Genomic DNA, 17,959 nt, shown 5'->3' with positions numbered 1-17,959 from the left:
GGGACGCCGCGCCTGCGCACATCGCAGCGCCGGGGGCCGACGGGGCAACGCGGCGCCTGCGCAGAGGGACGAGCGGACGGCGGCGCTCAGGGCACAGGAGCCGAGACCTCCCGGCCGGAGGTAGGTTGGGGTCTGGGGTCGGGGGTCTTCACGGGCTCGCCTGATTTCTCCTTCGGTCCAGACGGTGCTTCGAATTTTCTCGAGTTTACGGCAGTTTTGGGAGATGAACCGGTGCTCGCAGGTAACGTGGTGTTCGCCCCGCTTTCTCTCCGGGACAGAGAGGGAGTTCCCGACGTTTAGGGGTCCCGCGGGTCCGTGCCGGGTTCCGCTGCTTTATTAGGACTGCGCGTTCCGGAAGGCGGACCCTGTAGGTTACCGGGGGGTGGGGGCGCGGACCCTCCAGTTCATGAGGTCTGGGGGGCGCGAACTCCATAATATAGTTTACGGTGTCGGGGTGGGGGGCGCAGGCCTTGTTATTTATGGGATCGGGCGGGCATGAACCCTGTGGGGTGGGCTGGGGGCGCGCGGACCCTGTCGTTTACGGCAGCGGTCCCCAGCCTTTTTGGCACCAGGAACCGGTTTCGTGGAAGATTATTTTTCCACGGGGTGGGGGGAGGGGATGGTTCAGGCAGTAATGCGAGCGATGGGGGGGGGATGCGGAGCGACAGGTGAAGCTTCGTTCACTTTCCCGCCTCTCGCCTCCTGCTGTGCGGCCCGGTTCCTAACAAGCCGCGGACCAGTATCGGTCCACGGCCCGGGGATTGGTGCTCCCTGGTTTACCGGGTTGGGGGGAAGGGAATGCTGCTCCCAGACCTCCCCTATGAGGGTTACGAGCTTCACTACTTTAGATCTCTTTTTTATTCTGTGCTCACCACAAGCTCCTTAAGTACTGAGGCTTTTTGTGTGTATGTCATTGCTTTATTGCCAGTTAGAATTTTATATCTTTAGGTGTTGAACAAGTATTTATTGAAAAGCCTGTTAAGAGTCTTTGAAGTTGAATTAAGTTTCTTTTGACTATATTTGCTTCGTCCTATTTGTATTTCAGTTATTTGAGACACATCTTCTCCCCCACGGTTTGTGAGTTGCTTTTGTCTGAGGTCTTGTTTTTTTCTTTTAATCCCATAAGGCTCAGTGCTGTGCAGCGCATACCTAGATCTGAACAAAATTTTTTGAAAGAAAAAAAGTCTCACAGCCATGTAGGTGATATAATTGTGACCAATGTATTTTGTTTTTTGTGTGTGTTTAATGGTTTTATTATTTACTTCAAGGTGTATCTCCATGAATAACTTAAATGACCCCCCAAATTGGAATATCCGGCCCAGTTCCAGGGCTGATGGGGGTGATGGAAGCAGATGGAATTATGCCCTGTTGGTTCCAATGCTGGGATTGGCTGCTTTTCGTAAGTCATCGTTTTCCTAATGTGTGTTTTCTGGGCTGAAAGTGTGGCGCTCTAAGATCTTGGGCTTTGGAACCTGACAGATGTTGACTGTAAAAACAAATGTACAGTGTGAGAGCTATGAAGACTGTAGCCCAGGATACAGTCTCTCAGATAGCTGTTAGGAACTGCTCTGAAGAGGCAGGGGAGGAGCCAGGAAATACATGTGGTCCAGCATACGTCTGGGTAAAAGATTAGTACTTGTCACAGAAACCCAGGTGTGTCAAGTTAGTGCCTGTAGTGCTTACCTATGTGTGGGAAGATGCAGGAATTTGGGGTCACTGAAATTCTTTCTTAGTCATGTATCTTAACGCTGTAGGGTCCCATGTATCCAAAACACAGAGTGCATTCACCCTGAATCCCTTTCCGGCTGAACTTGTAGGTCAGTGACTGTGGCTAATGACTTAATCATAAATGGCGGGCAGCAGTCTTTGTTTACAGAGATGCACGTGTACACCCTAGTTTTTTCGCATATGGTACATTGTGCGCAAATTATTTACCTCTGAGCCTCAGTTTCTCTGACCATCATAACTGCCTCAATGCAAGTGAGGGTTAAATAAGAAGATATTTAGAGGCATTTTGTGTGGAGTGAGTTCAGTAACTGTTAGCTCCCTTCAAGGCTGTACAGCTCTGAGGGGGGCTCCCTTGCTTCAGTTGCCCTCATAAGCACTGATGAGGCAGAATAAAACAGGCATAAAAGAAAACTGGTTTTGTATGTCTGTGTAATGTTTAGGAAATCAGTCTTTGGGAGGCTTCATCCATGAAACCTCTGCTCAGGCTGGCCAGAAATTCTCTCTACTTTGAATCGACTTTGTACCTCTTTGGGGAAATTACCAATCACCAGTCAATTGTAATTATTCCAGCTCTTAGCTTATATGCCTACTACATGATGAATTTCCTGATGTTTAGGGGTTGGTTTTATGTTTTGTCACTGTTGCAGAAGAAGAAACTTTCCTCTACCCTTTTAAGTTCTTCTGGCTGGTCTAAGAATTAAATTGATATGAGACAGATTAACAGGAGAGAATCAAACAAGTTTTTAACATGTATCCATAGGAGAGACTCAGGAAAATTGAGTAACTTACCAGAATGGCATAATCCCTCACCTTAAATACCATCCCAAGCTTAAGACAAAAGAGGATGTTGAGGTTGGGGAGAGTTAGTTACCAGAGGAGACTAGGAAAAGTACGATCATCAAGGGTAAGGTTGTTATGCAGATACAAGCTCTAGCCTTTTCCTATGATAAGAGTTTCCAGAAATTTGGTCAACCTCTTCCTGGTACAGCCAGGGAGACACCCTTACAAATGCAGAACTCCCTTATAAATATAAGTGTTTCTTACAAAAGGGTAACTCCTACTTGGCTTTCAAAGTTTCTCCCATGTCTGCTGTTTCTTAGAAAATAACTAGTTGAAAATAATCCCTATGCCAAAGAGACATGTTATTTCTTTTTTTGATAGGTAGGAAGTGGATTTATTTAGAGAGAAACACACTCCACAGACAGATTATGGGCCATCTCAGAAGGCGAGAGAGGCCCCGAAATATGGAGTGGTTAGTTTTTATGGGCTGGGTAATTTCATAGGCTAATGAGGGGGAGGGTTATTCCAATTATTTTGGGGAAGGGGTGGGGATTTCCAGGAACTGGGCCACAGCCTACGTTTTGACCTTTTATGGTTGGCCTCAGAACTGTCCTAGCACTGGTGAGTGTGTCATTTAGCATATGCTAATGTATTACAATGAGCGTATAATGAGGCTCAAGGTCTACTGCAAGTCAACTCGTCTGCACTCTTGGACCTAGTTGGTTCTAACCAGTTTTTGTCATGTCCTATGGCTGTGTCATTCTTTTAAAGGTTGTGCCCTGCCCCCTTCCTTCCTGTTTCATTCCCCCGTCGGAGATTTTACTCCCATATTTTTGTGGGAAGCAGAGGGGCGATGGTCCATCTTCTGAAGTTGCTTTGAGGCTGAGTAGGGGCATCGACCCCGCCTGTCAGGGAGTAAAAATCTCTAGGATGCCTGATCTAGGGGCCCCAGGAGCAGGACAGCTCCTTGTTTTAAGTCGGTATGGGCTGGAATCCTTGCATAGCCATTGTCTTGATGTGGAAGTGTTGTAACTGTTTCCTTAGCCTTCCCATGAATCTTCTTGATGATGAAGCACTTTTTTGTAACAGCATCAGAGTACAACAATAACTATCTATAAATGACAAAAGACTTAAAAGACTTAAAAGACTTAACCATCTGATTACATTTAATTTAACAAACGAAATAATCCTAGTTAAATGTTTTTCTTTGAGCTACCTCAGGGACCTTCTAAAGTACCCCAAAGTTAGCTGGAAATCCAAAGAACTTTAATTAAAATTTGATATTGGGAAGTTTGTCAAAAAGTTTTGAAAGACTTGGTCAAATAAGATCATAGGTCAGAGACAATACTTATTTCTTAACCAAAGTTAAAACAGATCTTGAAAGCAAATACAGATCCCTTTAAGGCGAAGTAACTCATGTTATTAAAAGCAGTCATTCAAGAAAACTTTGCAGGGAGAAACCAAATCCCGTCTTGCCCCAGCCCACTCCCAACAAAAGCCGTTTACCCAACTAAGTTTAATCCAATCTTAGAGAATCTTGATCATGTACAACTCTTTTTATTTATTTATTTTGGCTGCACTGGGCCCTTGTTGTGGCACGCGGGCTCTAGAGCGTGGGCTCAGTAGTTGAAGCACACAGGCTTAGTTGCGGCATGTGGGCTTAGTTGCAGTATGTGGGATCCTAGTTCCCCGACCAGGGATCGAACCCAGGCCCCCTGCATTGGGAGCTCGGAGTCCTAACCACTGGAACACCAGGGAAGTCCCAAGATCATGTACAACTCTTTTTTCCAGTATTTTTTTTTCTCACTCTTTAACCTTCTTTTACTGAAAACATACATCTTTCCTTAAAAGTTTTTTTTTTTCCCACTTCAAGTTACTTTTCTTGCTGACAGATTTGCAACATACAATAAGGTCTTATTTGACCTCTAGTAAACCTAGGTACAGCAGAAGTACTATACTTAACATTGATGACTCTAAAGACATACCTGTATTAATCAAATCAACAAGTTTAAGCCTCCTTCAATACCAGATATTAATTTAATGTTGAATATTTCCTGGATTGCGTGAACCTGAAATTCATTCTGGCCAGTTTTATATTCCTGAGTATTTATATAAGCACTTAATTTTTTTAAGTCAATTAAGTAGAGCTTCTTTACAAATTAATTTTGGTAATACTATTCATCTACAACACACATAGATACATACAAAGACACAAACAAACACAGAGACCTTATAGTTCTCATTTGAAAATTTCAGCCCTCAGTCGGGTACAACAAGGTAAAACCCATCAGTTACAAGGGGTTGGATTCAAATTGGGCTTCTGGCAGATGGATCAAATCAAGGTCACCTGTCTAGATGGCTAAACCCTTTTTTCTAATGTTTACAGAAAAGACACTTAGGATTTCTTTTCGTCCTTGACAAGTCAAGTTCCAAATTACCTACCCCGTTTTTGAAATTTGCATTTTATTTTATTTTTTAACCCAAATTCTTTTTTTTTTTAATTTAATTTTATTTATTTTTGGCCGCATGAGGTCTTCGTTGCTGCGTGCGGGGTTTCTCTAGTTGCGGCGAGCGGGGGCTACTCTTCGTTGTGGTGTGCCAGCTTCTCATCGTGGTGGCTTCTCTTGTGGAGCGCGGGCTTCAGGAGTTGCAGCACGGGTCCTCTGCATTGGCAGGTGGATTCTTAACCACTGCGCCACCTGGGAGGCCCGAAATTTGCATTTTTATTTATTTATTTATTTATTTATTTGAAATTTGCATTTTAGAAGGATGCTGGAGATAAGGGTTGCTGGAGAAGATCTGGTAGACATTTGCATCTTAAAGGCATAGGCAAGTGAGGCAAATGCCTCCTAGGATGACTTTGTTTTCTTAAGGCCAGAAGAAACAAGGTTTTTTCCCCCTAAGAATTGAGTAGCCACCTCAATGATATCAAATGACTGACACCCATTCACCTATGTGGCAAGGTTTTACCTTCCCTCATATAGCTAAGGAGAGGAGAAGGCCTCCCCCTCAAACTCCTGTCAGGCCCCAAATGTCAGCTGTGGTCAGACCAGTGGCCCCCCATTTTGGTTACTGCTGTTTACAGGGATATTCCCATCCAGGTCTTAATTTAATCGTCACCAGTTGGATATTTCTGGCCAAGCCTAGAACCTTGATATTCTGCACTCCTACTAAGGCTTCTCTTGCAGCTCCAGATTTAATCTGTTACCTTCCGCTTCCGGTTAGAATCATTTGGTGATGAGGGTGGTTCCCTTGCCCCTTGAGAACCTTAGTAAGGCCCAAGGGGCCCATTTAAGGGTGGCATGTTGTGCTTCCCTACATCATACCCCATGGTTCTGGGTAGGCACTTAAGAATATGAGAAACGGGAAAAAGCTGCCCTCTGTCGCAGGGGTGCTTTTATTTTTAAATTATATGGAACACGTCACGGATTTGTGTGTCATCCTCCAGCAGGGGCTGTGCTAGTCTTCTGTGTTTTTCCAGTTTTCTTTTTTTTAAGTATATGTGCTGCCGAAGTGAGCAGGCAGTGGTACTTTTTATGAGCGGCCTTGTGTGCCTGGATCTCTTAGGTGAGCAGGTTTGAGTAGAGAAAGTGAAGGCTGACGAGTAGCATTTATCGGCTTCATTTGTCTGCCTTTACTGTTAGGCTATGCTAGGGGGCTACTTAACACCCATATGTTCGATATGATTTCTTAATCTTACAATAACACATTTTTGGAGAATCCTTACAAGAAAGCAAAGTTAAAAGTTTCCTCTGATCTCATTACCTAAGCAAGATAACCAAAAAGAAGAAAATACAATATTCCTCAACCCTTCTGAGGGACAAAAAGCATCATTTCAAAAGTATAAGAAAGCAGGAACTTCAAGAATAAAAATTACTATGAAAAGCTGTAGAAGCTGGAGATGAGTCTGCAAAAACAAACGGAAAATGAAAGTCACCTCAGGGCCTCTCCCAGCCTCAACACTAATTAATTAATACGTCAGTCAGTGTAATACTTTTTTTTGAATTTTATTTTATTTTTTATACAGCAGGTTCTTATTAGCTATCTATTTTATACATATTAGTGTATACATGTCCATCCCAATCTCCCAGTTCATTCCCCCACCCCTGCTGTCCCCCCTTGGTCCATACGTTTGTCCTCTACATCTGTGTCTCTATTTCTGCCCTGCAAACCAGTTCATCTGTACCATTTTTCTAGATTCCACATATATGTGTTAATATATGATATTTGTTTCTCTGACTTACTTTACTCTGTTTGACAGTCTCTAGGTCCATCCACGTCTCTACAAATGACCCAGTTTCGTTCCTTTTTATGGCGAGTAATATTCCATTGTATATATGTGCCACATCTTCTTTATCCATTCGTCTGTCAATGGGCATTTAGGTTGCTTCCGTGTCCTGGCTATTGTAAATAATGCTGCAGTGAACATTGGGATGCATGTGTCTTTTTGAATTATGGTTTTCTCTGGGTATATGCCCAGTAGTGGGATTGCTGGGTCTTACAGTAATTCTATTTTTAGTTTTTTAAGGAACCTCCATATTGTTCTCCATAGTGGCTGTATCAATTTACATTCCCACCAACAGTGCAAGAGGGTTCCCTTTTCTCCACACCCTCTCCAGCATTTGTTGTTGGTAGATTTTCTGATGATCCCATTCTAACCGGTGTGAGGTGATACCTCATTGTAGTTTTGATTTGCATTCCTCTAATGATTAGTGATGTTGAGCATCCTTTCATGTGCCTCTTGGCCATCTGTATGTCTTCTTTGGAGAAATGTCTGTTTAGGTCTTTTGCCCATTTTTGGATTGGGTTGTTTGTTTTTTTAATATTGAGCTGCATGAGCTGTTTATATATTTTGGAGATTAGTCCTTTGTCCGTTGACTCATTTGCAAATATTTTCTCCCATTCTGAGTGTTGTCTTTTCGTCTTGTTTATGGTTTGCTTTGCTGTGCAAAAGCTTTTAAGTTTCATTAGGTCCCATTTGTTTATTTTTGTTTTTATTTGCAAATCTTTTCAAAAAAGATCTTGCTGTGATTTATGTCAAAGAGTGTTCTTCCTATGTTTTCCTCTAAGAGTCTTATAGTGTCCGGTCTTACATTTAGGTCTTTAATTTATTTTGAGTTTATTTTTGTGTATGGTGTTAGGGAGTGTTCTAATTTCATTCTTTTACATGTAGCTGTCCAGTTTTCCCAGCACCACTTATTGAAGAGACTGTCTTTTCTCCACTGCATATCCTTGCCTCCTTTGTCATTGATTAGTTGACCATAGGTGCATGGGTTTATCTTTGGGCTTTCTATCCTGTTCCATTGGTCTATATTTCTGTTTTTGTGCCAGTACCATATTGTCTTGATTACTGTAGCTTTGTAGTATAGCCTGAAGTCAGAGAGTCTGATTCCTCCAGCTCCCTTTATTTCCCTCAAGATTGCTTTGACTTAGTCAGTGTAATTTTAAGCCTTCCACTTCACTCGCCAAGTTCATTGCCCTAGCCATAGGCAGCAGGCAGCCTTTCTGAGCATTCGGTAGGGGTTTTCAAGATGGCAGGCTAGTGAGTTTCTAAGTAGCAGCCCTTAGGGCTGCAATTGGGTCTTTCACTAAGACGCAGACACTGCAGATCATTGAATCATAAAAACTACCTACTCTTGTCAGCCTCCTTGGGAGTTGATGTTCAGTTTTTGAAGAAAGTAAAAGGGTGGCGGTACCATTTTGCTTTCTGGCCAGCAGTGTATGAGGGATCCAGGTTCTTGGCATCCTCAACAGCATTTGGTGTGATCACTATTGTTTTTATTTTGCTTGTTCTTGCAGGTGTATAGTGATAACCCCATTTTGGTTTTAATTTGCATTTCCATAAGGGCTAATGATGTTGGGCATTTTTTCATATACTTATCTGCCATCGGTGTATCCGCTTCCTTGAATCCTGTCTTTCAGATTCAGTCTATTTTCTAATTGGATTGTTTTTTTAATGTTGAGTTTTGAGAGGTTTTTGTTTTGTTTGTTTTGCGTTTTGTTTTGTTTTGTTGTCACCACACAGCTTGTGGGATCTTAGTTCCTTGACCAGGGATTGAACCCTCGCCCTGGCAGTGAAAACATGGAGTCCTAAGCACTGGACCACCAGGGAATTCCCGAGTTTTGAGAGTTTTTACTGTGTTCTAGATTCTAGTACTTTGTTGGCTGTCTTGTTTGCAAATATCTTCTCCCAGTCTGTAGACTCTTACTGGAGTCTTTCATGGAGCAAAAGTTCTAATTTTGATGAAGTCCGTCTCATCAGTTTCTCCTTTTATGGGTCATGCTTTCATACCATGTCTGAAAACTCTTTGCCTGGCCCTTGATCCTAAAGATTCTCTCCTGTGTTTTTTCCTACAGTTTTAATTCTACATTTTACATGACAGTCCATGATCCATTTTGAGTTCATTTTTCTGTGAGGTACGAGACAGGTTTTGTCTCTTCCTTTCCAGTCTGTTGGCCTCTATTTCCTTTTCTTGCCTTCTCGCACTGGCCAGGAATTCTGGGACGTCGTTGGATAGTTCCTGATCTTGGAGGAAAAGCATTCAGTCTTTTCACCACTAAGTACATGTTAGCTGTGGCTTTCATAGAGTACCAAGACAAGGAAGGTCCCCTCTGTTCCTATTTTTCTGAGTTGCTATCATGCATGGGTGTTGTGTTTCTGTATCAGTCAATACGATCATGTAGCTTTTCTCCTTTAGGCTGCTATTTGTTGGGTCACAGCGATGGGTGCTTGAATGTTGAGCCAGTCTTACATGTTTGAAGTAATCCCCACTCGGCCACGCCGTGTCAGTCTTTTCATGTATTTGCAGAACTGTATTTGCTAGGATTTTGTTCGCATCTTCATGTCCGTGTTCGCAGGAGCTGTACTGAGTATCTTGGTGGGGTCCTCTTCTCCACACCTGTTTCACATTATGTTTTTTATTTCAGTTCCTGCCTTTGTCAGTTTCAGAAGTTCCGTTTGCTTTCTTAAATATTTTCTATTTCTCCGCTGAGACTTTCTGTATCTTTGCTTACACTTTATATTACAATGGCTGCCTTAAACTGTCAGACGACACTAACCTCTCTGTCATCTTGGTATTGGCATCAACTGATTACCTTTTAAGTCACCTTGAGATCTTCCTGACTCTTGTTATGAAGAGTGATTCCCAGCTGAAACCTGGGCATTTGCGGTATTATGAGGCTGTTCTTCATTCATATCTTCCTAGGCTGGCTTCTTGGACAGGGAGAGGTAGCACTGCCTCCTCACTCCCAGGTGGGAGTGGACATCCAGGCTCCCCACTCGTCCTCCAGCCCGTTGACACCAAGGAAGGGTCCCCTGTTACTGCTGGGCAAGAGTGGGAGGTCCAGCTCCCCTGCGATCTGCTGATGCTTCCACACGGGAGAATCCCCACATGGCTTCCTCTGCCACCATCACCGCCCCTCAGGCTTTGCCCACATGGATGGAGGTGGGTCACAGTGTCTTCTGTGCTACGTAGCAGGGGCAGAATGGTTATTGTTTAAAAGTTTTCTGTCTTGCTAAGCCCCTTTGCTAGTTGTTTGGCCAGAGAGAGCAGACTTTTGTTGGGGCTTTTAAAGGAAATCTGCATCATTGGCATTTCAGCTTTAAGTCTGGGATCTGCAAGGCAAAGTGAAGCCCCCAGGGACTCACCAGCACGGTGTTCCTTGGGTGCCAAGGCCCCTCGACAGTCTGCCTGCCGCTCTCCGCATTTCTGGGTCGTCTTGTGTTAGTTTTACATACGACGTCCAGGTTTTTCGTTGTTCTTAGCAGGGAGAAGAGGAGAGAGTACTTCTCTTCCATTTTCCCAAAAGCAGGAGCCCCAGCGCTTTCACAAGCCTTGTGAGACTGAGGCTCGAAAAAGGTGTGTCTGTGCAGAGTCATGAGGCGGGACTCCCCAAACGGACCAGAGCTGGGTGTCCAGACGTCCGGTCCACCAGCCTGCACTCTGGTCTCCGTACCCCCCCGGCCACCTCCTCGCCCAGCCTGTCTCCACGTCCCTGTGCCACCTCTTCCAGGAGGCCTTCCTGATGAGAGGTGTTCTGTGGTCTGAGGGCCGGTGTGTGCCTGGGTGTGTATCGTGTGAGCAGTGTTGCCTTTGGGTTATTATAGCAGGACTGGCGCTCTGCTTCTGGCCTCCCGTCTGCCCCCTCCGCCCATGCCCCCTCATCTTCTCATCACAGCCAGGGCGCTGTCAGATCAGGTCAGTCCGCTTCCTGAGCGGAGTCTGGCTTTCCCAGCGTCTGCTCCAGCGTCTCCTTGGCATTAGCCCTGTGCCCCTGGACAGCAGCTCCTGGAAGCTCTCCTGTACCTGTTCATTCTGCCTAGAGGGACCTTTCCTGCCAACTCCTACTGGCCTTCCAGACTTTGTCCACATTCACCCAAAACTGAATTAGTCCTTCTCTCCTCTCTTCTCCATGCATACCTTTTGCCTGCCTCCAGGGCGTGTTGAGTCATACTATGGCCCCTTCTTTCCTGGTCAGCCCCAAGGAGGAGACAAAGACGGCATGTGCGTTGGAGTAGGAGTTGTCAGCTGGGATAGGACTAGGGGCTGCTTTAGTTGCGGCAGGACGAGTTTGGTCTCCTGGTTGTAGAATCGGGGCAGCAGCACCGCACGTGAAGAGGCTCTCAGGTGCGCGGGAATGCTGTCCTCGCGAGGTGACGGCTGACGTTGTGGACTAGATGGGCTTCCCTGGGACCTGGGGAAAGGCCACACAGCAAGCAAGGACAGCACCTCGGGTGTTGATGGGAAGGGACCAGAGAGCAGCAAGAGAACCGGAAGGGGGACGGACGCCGTAGGGAGTTAGAGAAGGCAGGAGAGAAACGCGTGCGCCGCCTTGGCTGTGTTTGGAGAGCTGGGCATAAGTGATGCTTTAAGTTGCTGCTCTTGGTAACTTTGCCAGTTAGACTTGTTGGGCAATCCTTCTGTTTTCCAGAGGACTCAGATCTGTGCTGCGTTTTGCACGTACAGGCTGGACAGGTTACCATTGTGAGAAACGAGGACTCGGCGTAGCTGCCCCAACGTTTATGAAGTTACTGAGCAGGAACGCCGGTGCAGAACACGGTGGAGGTCCTGTAGCAGTGAAAGCCGCGCGCTGACGTTTATCTTGTTACCGGGACACACCGGCCTCTTACTGGCGGGACGGGGAAGGATTGGTGACGACACCCAGACCCAGGCACCTGCTGGCCGCAGGCTTTGTGGTCATCAGACTCCCTTTCTCTGTCCTTGGACTTCTCTGTGCAGCAGAGGCCGGAGGCCTGGTGGCTTCTCACTTTGTGGGGCAGAGCGGGGCATTACCCACCCCAGTTGCCTGCACCCTTCTGTCCCATGTTTGTTAGATTACAGTGGAGCCTCGTCTTAAGGCTGAACTTCCGACTCCTTATTTACATGACCCCCTATCAGAACAGAAGCAAACACGTTGGGCTTCAGCTGTTTACTAGTGATGACCAGGCAAAGCTGAACACGCTTTGAACTTCACTCAGTTCTTAATAGCCTAGCCAACACTCTGTGAAGCACACTCACCCATACTCATTTCTAACTCTTGCCAATAGTATGCTGGGGCACCGTAGCCAGAGTAGGCACAGGGTGGTAGGCTTGGGAACAAAGGAAGGCAGCGGTGGCTTTTCTCAGCCATCAGACGTTAGGAGGAGGCTGAAAGGGGTCTCTGAAGCCTTGTTGTGCTTGTCTTTGGGGAGCCCTTATCTGATTTTAAGATAAGAACTTTGCAGTTGTATAGCTTCATTCAAAATGTTGTCTTTTTTGTACCTCTTGGGACTTAAGATTTTATTGAAGTCCCGTCTTAGCTGCTTTATGTTTTCTGTAAATAAATATTATAGAACTTGAGCTTTGACTTTTCATCGTGTGTGTTTTCCTCCTCCACTTTCTTTGTGTCAGGTTGGATTTGGTCTAGGGAGTCCCGAAAAGAGATAGAAAGAGAGAGGGAAGCATACCATCAGAGAACAGCTGCCTTCCAGCGGGACCTCGAAGCCAAGTACCGCGCCACGATCTCAGAAAGTCGGCGGGCCGTGGCACAATTGTCCCTGGAACTTGAAAAGGAACAAAACAGAACGACTAGCTACCGAGAAGCCCTCATCTCTCAGGGGCGCAAGATGGTAGAAGAGAAGAAGCTTCTGGAACAGGAGCGGGCTCGGGCCCTGCAGGAGAAGGGGCAGCCCTTGCGGAGCGTGTACCTGAGCTACCTGGGCAAGGAGGAGGAGTGGCAGCGGAGGGCCAGGCTTCTGCTGAGAGACTTCGAGGACGCTCTCACGGAAAGACAGAGCGTCTACTGCAGTCTGCTTCTCCCTCGCCACAAGCGGCTGGAGATCGAGAAGAGCCTGCTGGGCCGAGCGTCCACCGACCCAGTTGCTGCTGACCTAGAGATGGCAGCTGGCCTGACCGACATATTCAAGCACGACACGTACTGTGGTGACATCTGGAACACCAACAAGCGCCGAAATGGGAGGCTTATGTGGCTGTATCTCAGATATTGGGAACTACTGGTCGAACTGAAAAAGTTTAAGAGCGTAGAGAGAGCCATACTGGAAAAGTAAGACGGGGGTGAATGGCTCAGCGTCAGACTGTTGTGTGTTCTGGGTTATCCGATGCTTTCCTTCTGCCAGCACTCCCTGTGTTGTGGCCACGCATGCACACGGCCACCTCTCAGCAGGGGCCTTCCACTCCCACCACCCTCCGAGCAGGACGGCGAGGCCTCAGGAGACTCTCCGTCCCCCTCAGCGGCTAAGGACGCAGTCTCTCAGAAGCGTGTTCTAAGCCGTCAATATTTTATTCAGCGGAACAGGATAACCTCATAGCTTTAGGGAAAAATTGTTTCTAAGAATGTGAAATACAATACTCATCCTTACTGTAAGTCGTTTTTTTGTCTGTTTTTATCACTCCCTAAATAAATTCTTTTTTCTCCTCAAATTATTGTTCTCTCTCCTAAAATTACAGTTAGAAGTTGTCAGGTAGTGGATAGAACTGCCTAATAGATGAGAAAGGAAGGTAGTGATACCGTCAAGGTTTTGTGGTGTTTTGAAGCTCTTTCCCACCAAAGGGAAAAAGTGTTTCTTATTTCCAGTTGATACCCTTGTGTGTGTTTATAAGCAATGACATATGATTAAAACACCTCAATTTAAAAGCAACAGTGCCACTTTTTATGTGTGTAATTCCTTACTCTTTACATTTTAAACAGATTATCTCAATTTTTACTGCAAACTTAGACCCATTTTCCATAAAGTTAATATGACTCGGCCTTTGCGCACTTTACGCACATCACTCACGTCACCTTGACCCCTAGTGCTATGCCCTGAGCACTGTTCTTACCCTTGGGCTCCGGGTCCCCAAGGCCACCCCACACTTGCTCAGGACTCAGCACATGGTTGTACTCACAGCTGAGACTCAAGGGACAGGCACATGGGTAACGCGGGGAGACGAGGTGCAGCTTCCAGTTCCCTCCCAGGGGTCACACGGCCATGCGGACGCTCTTCAGAAACAGCGTCCGGGGTTTCTGCGGAGGGCCGGTCACACAGGCACCCTCTGCCTGGCACAGGCCCAAATTCCAAACTCCCAGAGGAAAGCGGGTGTCCAAGCTGTTGGCAGGGTTTGGTCGCAGTGATCCACTCTTACCAGTTGATGGTGGAGGGAACCCTCCCAAATCCAGGTCCCAGATGCCAGCCGAGGGCCGACCTGTCAGCAGGCCTCTCAGGCCCACGGTCTCAGGCCTGTGGTGTGAGCCCTTCTCTGCAGCCCTCATTCTACAGGTGAGGGGTGGGAAGTCAACCTGCCCGAGGTCGCACAGGTGGTCCTGGAGCTAGTATGAACCCAGGCAGCTTGGCTTCAGAACTGCACTGATCCATGTGAAACCAGGTCCTTTTCGAGTGACTGAGCGGGTTTTCTGGGCTGATGCCGAAAGTGCTCTTCCCCGCCTGGCGTACGACAAAAATAGCTGTCCTGCTTCCCTAGACGTCAGGGCTTTGGTAGCAAACAACAGGGGTCAGTTCTGCTACTTACACAGTTAAGGGGGCGTTTGTTTTAAGGCTACCTTGTGGAACCTCAGGGCAAGGATGGAGAGTGATGGCCGGACCTCAGAGGAGAGCCAGAAATGGCTAGAAACCAACACTGGGAACCTTGCAGTAATGACCTTCTGGCCTCAGATCTCTGCGTGTCTGTTTAATCTTCTCTCCCTGCAAACCAGCTTTCTCTCCCCGGGCCCCATGGTGAGAACAGCTGCCTTGTTCTACTCCCGTGTGTGGCAAAGCCTGGGAACCACTGGGTTGTGCTGTGCCGTGGCTTGTGAGCGCAGTGGGAGCAGAGAACCGAGAAAGCGGGGCTCAAATGCCAGCCACTGGCTCGGGCGCTCCGAAGGAGGCGGCAGGCCCTCCAGCAGATCGAGGATCTGCGCTCACCCGTGGGATTGCCAGCGGCTGGTGGAGAGAGAAGGGGATTCCTGGGATCTAGCGGGTGGCAGCTGATGAGAGAGGGAGCTGCAGGCTGACGTCTCCGGGTCTCTGGACACGGCCACTGCACAGAGGGTCTGCTGGGCCTGCAGGTGTCTCCTAGTCTCTGAGTATATAACTGGAAAGAACCGTCTGGAACAAGAGTTGCTAAGGTAGGAAAGAGAAGTGGAAGTCCCTGAATCTGCATCCCCTCCTTGCCAGGATGGTCAACAGGAAGCACTGCTGAATTCCTGGAGGAAGTGCAATGATAAGTCCACCACAGGGGACGAGGGGAGGCGAAGACGGTGGTCCCAGAGTGTCCATCATGGTCCCCATCATGTCCCCATTCAATGCGACTTCTGGCCCCTGGGAAGACCAGGTGGGTTTGTGCAGATGATAGCCCGCCCAGGCTCACCGGGAGGAGCCCAGTCGAGTTTGCCGTGTGGCATATTCACACCCTTCTGGCCCTTGGCACTCTGTTCTGCTCTTCACCTGCTGAGCGTGTTTCCTTTTCCCAGTTTGCCTTTGCGTGAGAGCCACGCCGTCTGCAGCACGAGAAGCACAGGAACGCTCCTGGGCCCTGACAGATGCCCACGACTGCATTCGCAGCCAACGTCACCTTGGGCATCCTCAGGGCCACCAGTCTCGGGCTGGGCAGGTACAGGTAAAACCCATCGTGGCTGCAAGTGGCACATTCAGTGTTGGGGCTGAGCGGGTCCACAGGAACAAGTGAATTACATGCACTGGGGTGAGTGGGAGGCGTGGTCCCACTTGGGCTGCTCCGTGTGCCTCAGAATTGCTCCAACGAGCCTCCCAGCCTCTCCAGCTTCACAAGAATGGGTTATTCCTCAGCGTGGGGCGGGGGCTGTCAGGGACATTCTCCACTAGTAGACACCTGTGTGCCCAGCCCTGCCCCAAATTTCAGGTCCTGGGTCACCGCAGCATCCCTGGGCTCTTCTCCACCACAGCTGCTGGGCCCAGCCATGCCCATGCTGGGTCCTACCTGCTGACCACCCAGAGGCTGGGTCTCATCCAGAAAATTCCACAGACACAAACAGCAGAAGCTACTCTACTCTTTAGAGTTAAAATCAAACCATTTCCAAATTTTGCCCTGTGCCTACTCTCTTTCCAAGAGCTTCTTGCAATAGCAAAGTCCATGTGGCTGAAACAGGGTTCCAGCATAACACAGCTAAGGAGATATGCAGAGGTGAGCAAAGGAGGCAGAGCCCAAGAGCACAGGGAGTTAGAAGCTACCACGTCCCTCCTTGCTCCTGCCCACCTGCTGGTGTCTCTCCTCTCCTGAAGGCCCAGTAGGAAGGTTACTGCCTTCCTCAGAAGGCAGATCCTGAGAGGACTCTCGCTCCATTGTGGGGGGAAAGGCATGGGCCATACCTGGGGGAGGGGCTGGCACAGGAGCACCTGCAACGGGGACGTACCTGCAGAGATGGCAGCATGGCGTTGGACCTGAGGGCAAAGCCCACTCACAGGGTGATGCAAACCCCCAATGACCACTTGGGTGGTTCTAGTGTGAGGAGCATTTGGCCACATCAAGCAGTAGCCACTCTCTTGAGAAAATGTTTTCTTTTCAGACACTTACATCCTTTTTAAAATTCTGAATTGCATTAAAATGTCATTTGAGTAATCAAAAACCTTCCAACAAACAAAAGTCCAGGACCAGATGGCATCACTGGTGAATTCTACCAAACATTCAAAGAAGAATTAATACCAATCCTTCTCAAACTTCCAAAAGAGAGAAGAGGGAGTTTTCCAAACTCATTTTACGAGGTCAGCATTACCCTGATACCAAAACCAGATAAAGATGCCAAAAGAAAAGACAATTACAGGCCAATATCCCTGATGAACACAGATGCAGAAATCCTCAACAAAATACTAGCAAACCAAATTCAACAATACATTAAGAGCATCATATATCATGAGCAAGTGAGATTTATCCCAGGGATGCAAGGATGGCTCAACGCCACAAATCAGTCGACGTGACACGCCACATTAACAAACTGAAGAACCTGAAAATCTCACGATCGCTTCAAGGAATGCAGAAAAGTCATTTGGCAAAATTCAACACCCATTTATAATAAAAACTCACGACAAAGTGGCTATAGAGGGAACGTACCTCAACATAATAAAGGCCATATGTGACAATCCCCGAGCTAACATCACACTCAACGGTGAAAAGTGGAAAGCATCCCCTCTTAAGATCAGGAATAAGACAAGGATGCCCACTCTCACCACTTTTATTCAACAGCATTGGAATTCCTAGCCACAGCAATCAGAAAAGAAAAAGAAATAAAAGGAATCCAAATTGGAAAGGAAGAAGTAAAACTGTCACTATTCGCAGATGACAATACTATATACAGAAAACTCTAAGGACTCCATCAAAAAACTGTTATAACTAATAAATTTAGTAAATTTGCAGGATACAAAATGAATACACAAAAATCTGTTGCATTTCTATACACTAGTAATGAAATATCAGAAAGAGAAATTAAGAAAACAATCCCATTTACAACTGCATCAAAAATTCTGAATAAATTTAACCAAGGAGATGAAAGACCTGTATGTTGAAAAGTACAAGACATTAATGAAACAAACTGAAGAAGACACAAATAAGTGGAAAGTCATTCTGTGCTCATGGATTGTGAGAATTAATATTGTGAAAATGTCCATCCTACCCAAAGCAATATACAGAGTCAATGCAATCCCTATCAAAATTCTAATGGCATATTTCACAAAAATAGAACAAAAAAATCCTAAAATTTGTATGGAACCATAAAAGACCCTGAATGGCCAAAGCAATCTTGAGAAAGAAGAACAAAGCTGGAGGGCTTCCCTGGTGGCACAGTAGTTGGGAGTCTGCCTGCCGATGCAGGGGACGCGGGTTCGTGCCCCGGTCCGGGAAGATCCCACATGCCGTGGAGCGGCTGGGCCCGTGCACCATGGCCGCTGAGCCTGTGCGTCTGGAGCCTGTGCTCCACAATGGGAGAGGCCACGGCAGTGAGAGGC

General features: G+C 46.9%; 1 protein-coding gene and 1 non-coding gene across 3 annotated transcripts; one reads left to right on the top strand and one right to left on the bottom strand.

The window, feature by feature from the left end:
* The first annotated feature begins 40 nt into the window (after positions 1-40).
* Positions 41-13,650, top strand: CCDC127 (coiled-coil domain containing 127). Of its 2 annotated transcripts, none has more exons than XM_027125395.1 (3): positions 41-120; positions 1,269-1,399; positions 12,399-13,650. In XM_027125395.1, the coding sequence occupies exons 2-3, from the start codon at positions 1,279-1,281 to the stop codon at positions 13,052-13,054; spliced, it is 777 nt and encodes a 258-aa protein (XP_026981196.1). In that variant the 5' UTR covers positions 41-120; positions 1,269-1,278; the 3' UTR covers positions 13,055-13,650. The 2 variants fall into 2 exon arrangements, with proteins under 2 accessions (XP_026981196.1, XP_026981195.1); XM_027125394.1 differs by lacking the exon at positions 41-120 and adding an exon at positions 127-241.
* LOC113630261 (U6 spliceosomal RNA) lies at positions 5,915-6,021 on the bottom strand. The gene has a single exon (XR_003436880.1). It is a non-coding gene; the product is annotated as a U6 spliceosomal RNA (small nuclear RNA).
* Positions 13,651-17,959: the final 4,309 nt, after the last annotated feature.

The sequence above is a fragment of the Aethalodelphis obliquidens genome, unplaced genomic scaffold (assembly GCF_003676395.1).
Source record: "Aethalodelphis obliquidens isolate GAN/ISIS:26980383/991018 unplaced genomic scaffold, ASM367639v1 scaffold29, whole genome shotgun sequence".
Lineage (NCBI taxonomy): Eukaryota > Metazoa > Chordata > Mammalia > Artiodactyla > Delphinidae > Aethalodelphis > Aethalodelphis obliquidens.
The sequence above is the reverse complement of the archived record's forward strand: the minus strand, read 5'-3'. Positions and strand labels throughout refer to the sequence as shown.

Bases quoted from the DNA above. Each gene is read 5' to 3' on its own strand.
- CCDC127 (XM_027125395.1), top strand. From the start codon at position 1,279: ATGAATAACTTAAATGACCCCCCAAATTGGAATATCCGGCCCAGTTCC. The intron at 1,400-12,398 runs GTAAGTCATCGT...TCTTTGTGTCAG, and splicing joins GCTGGGATTGGCTGCTTTTC to GTTGGATTTGGTCTAGGGAG.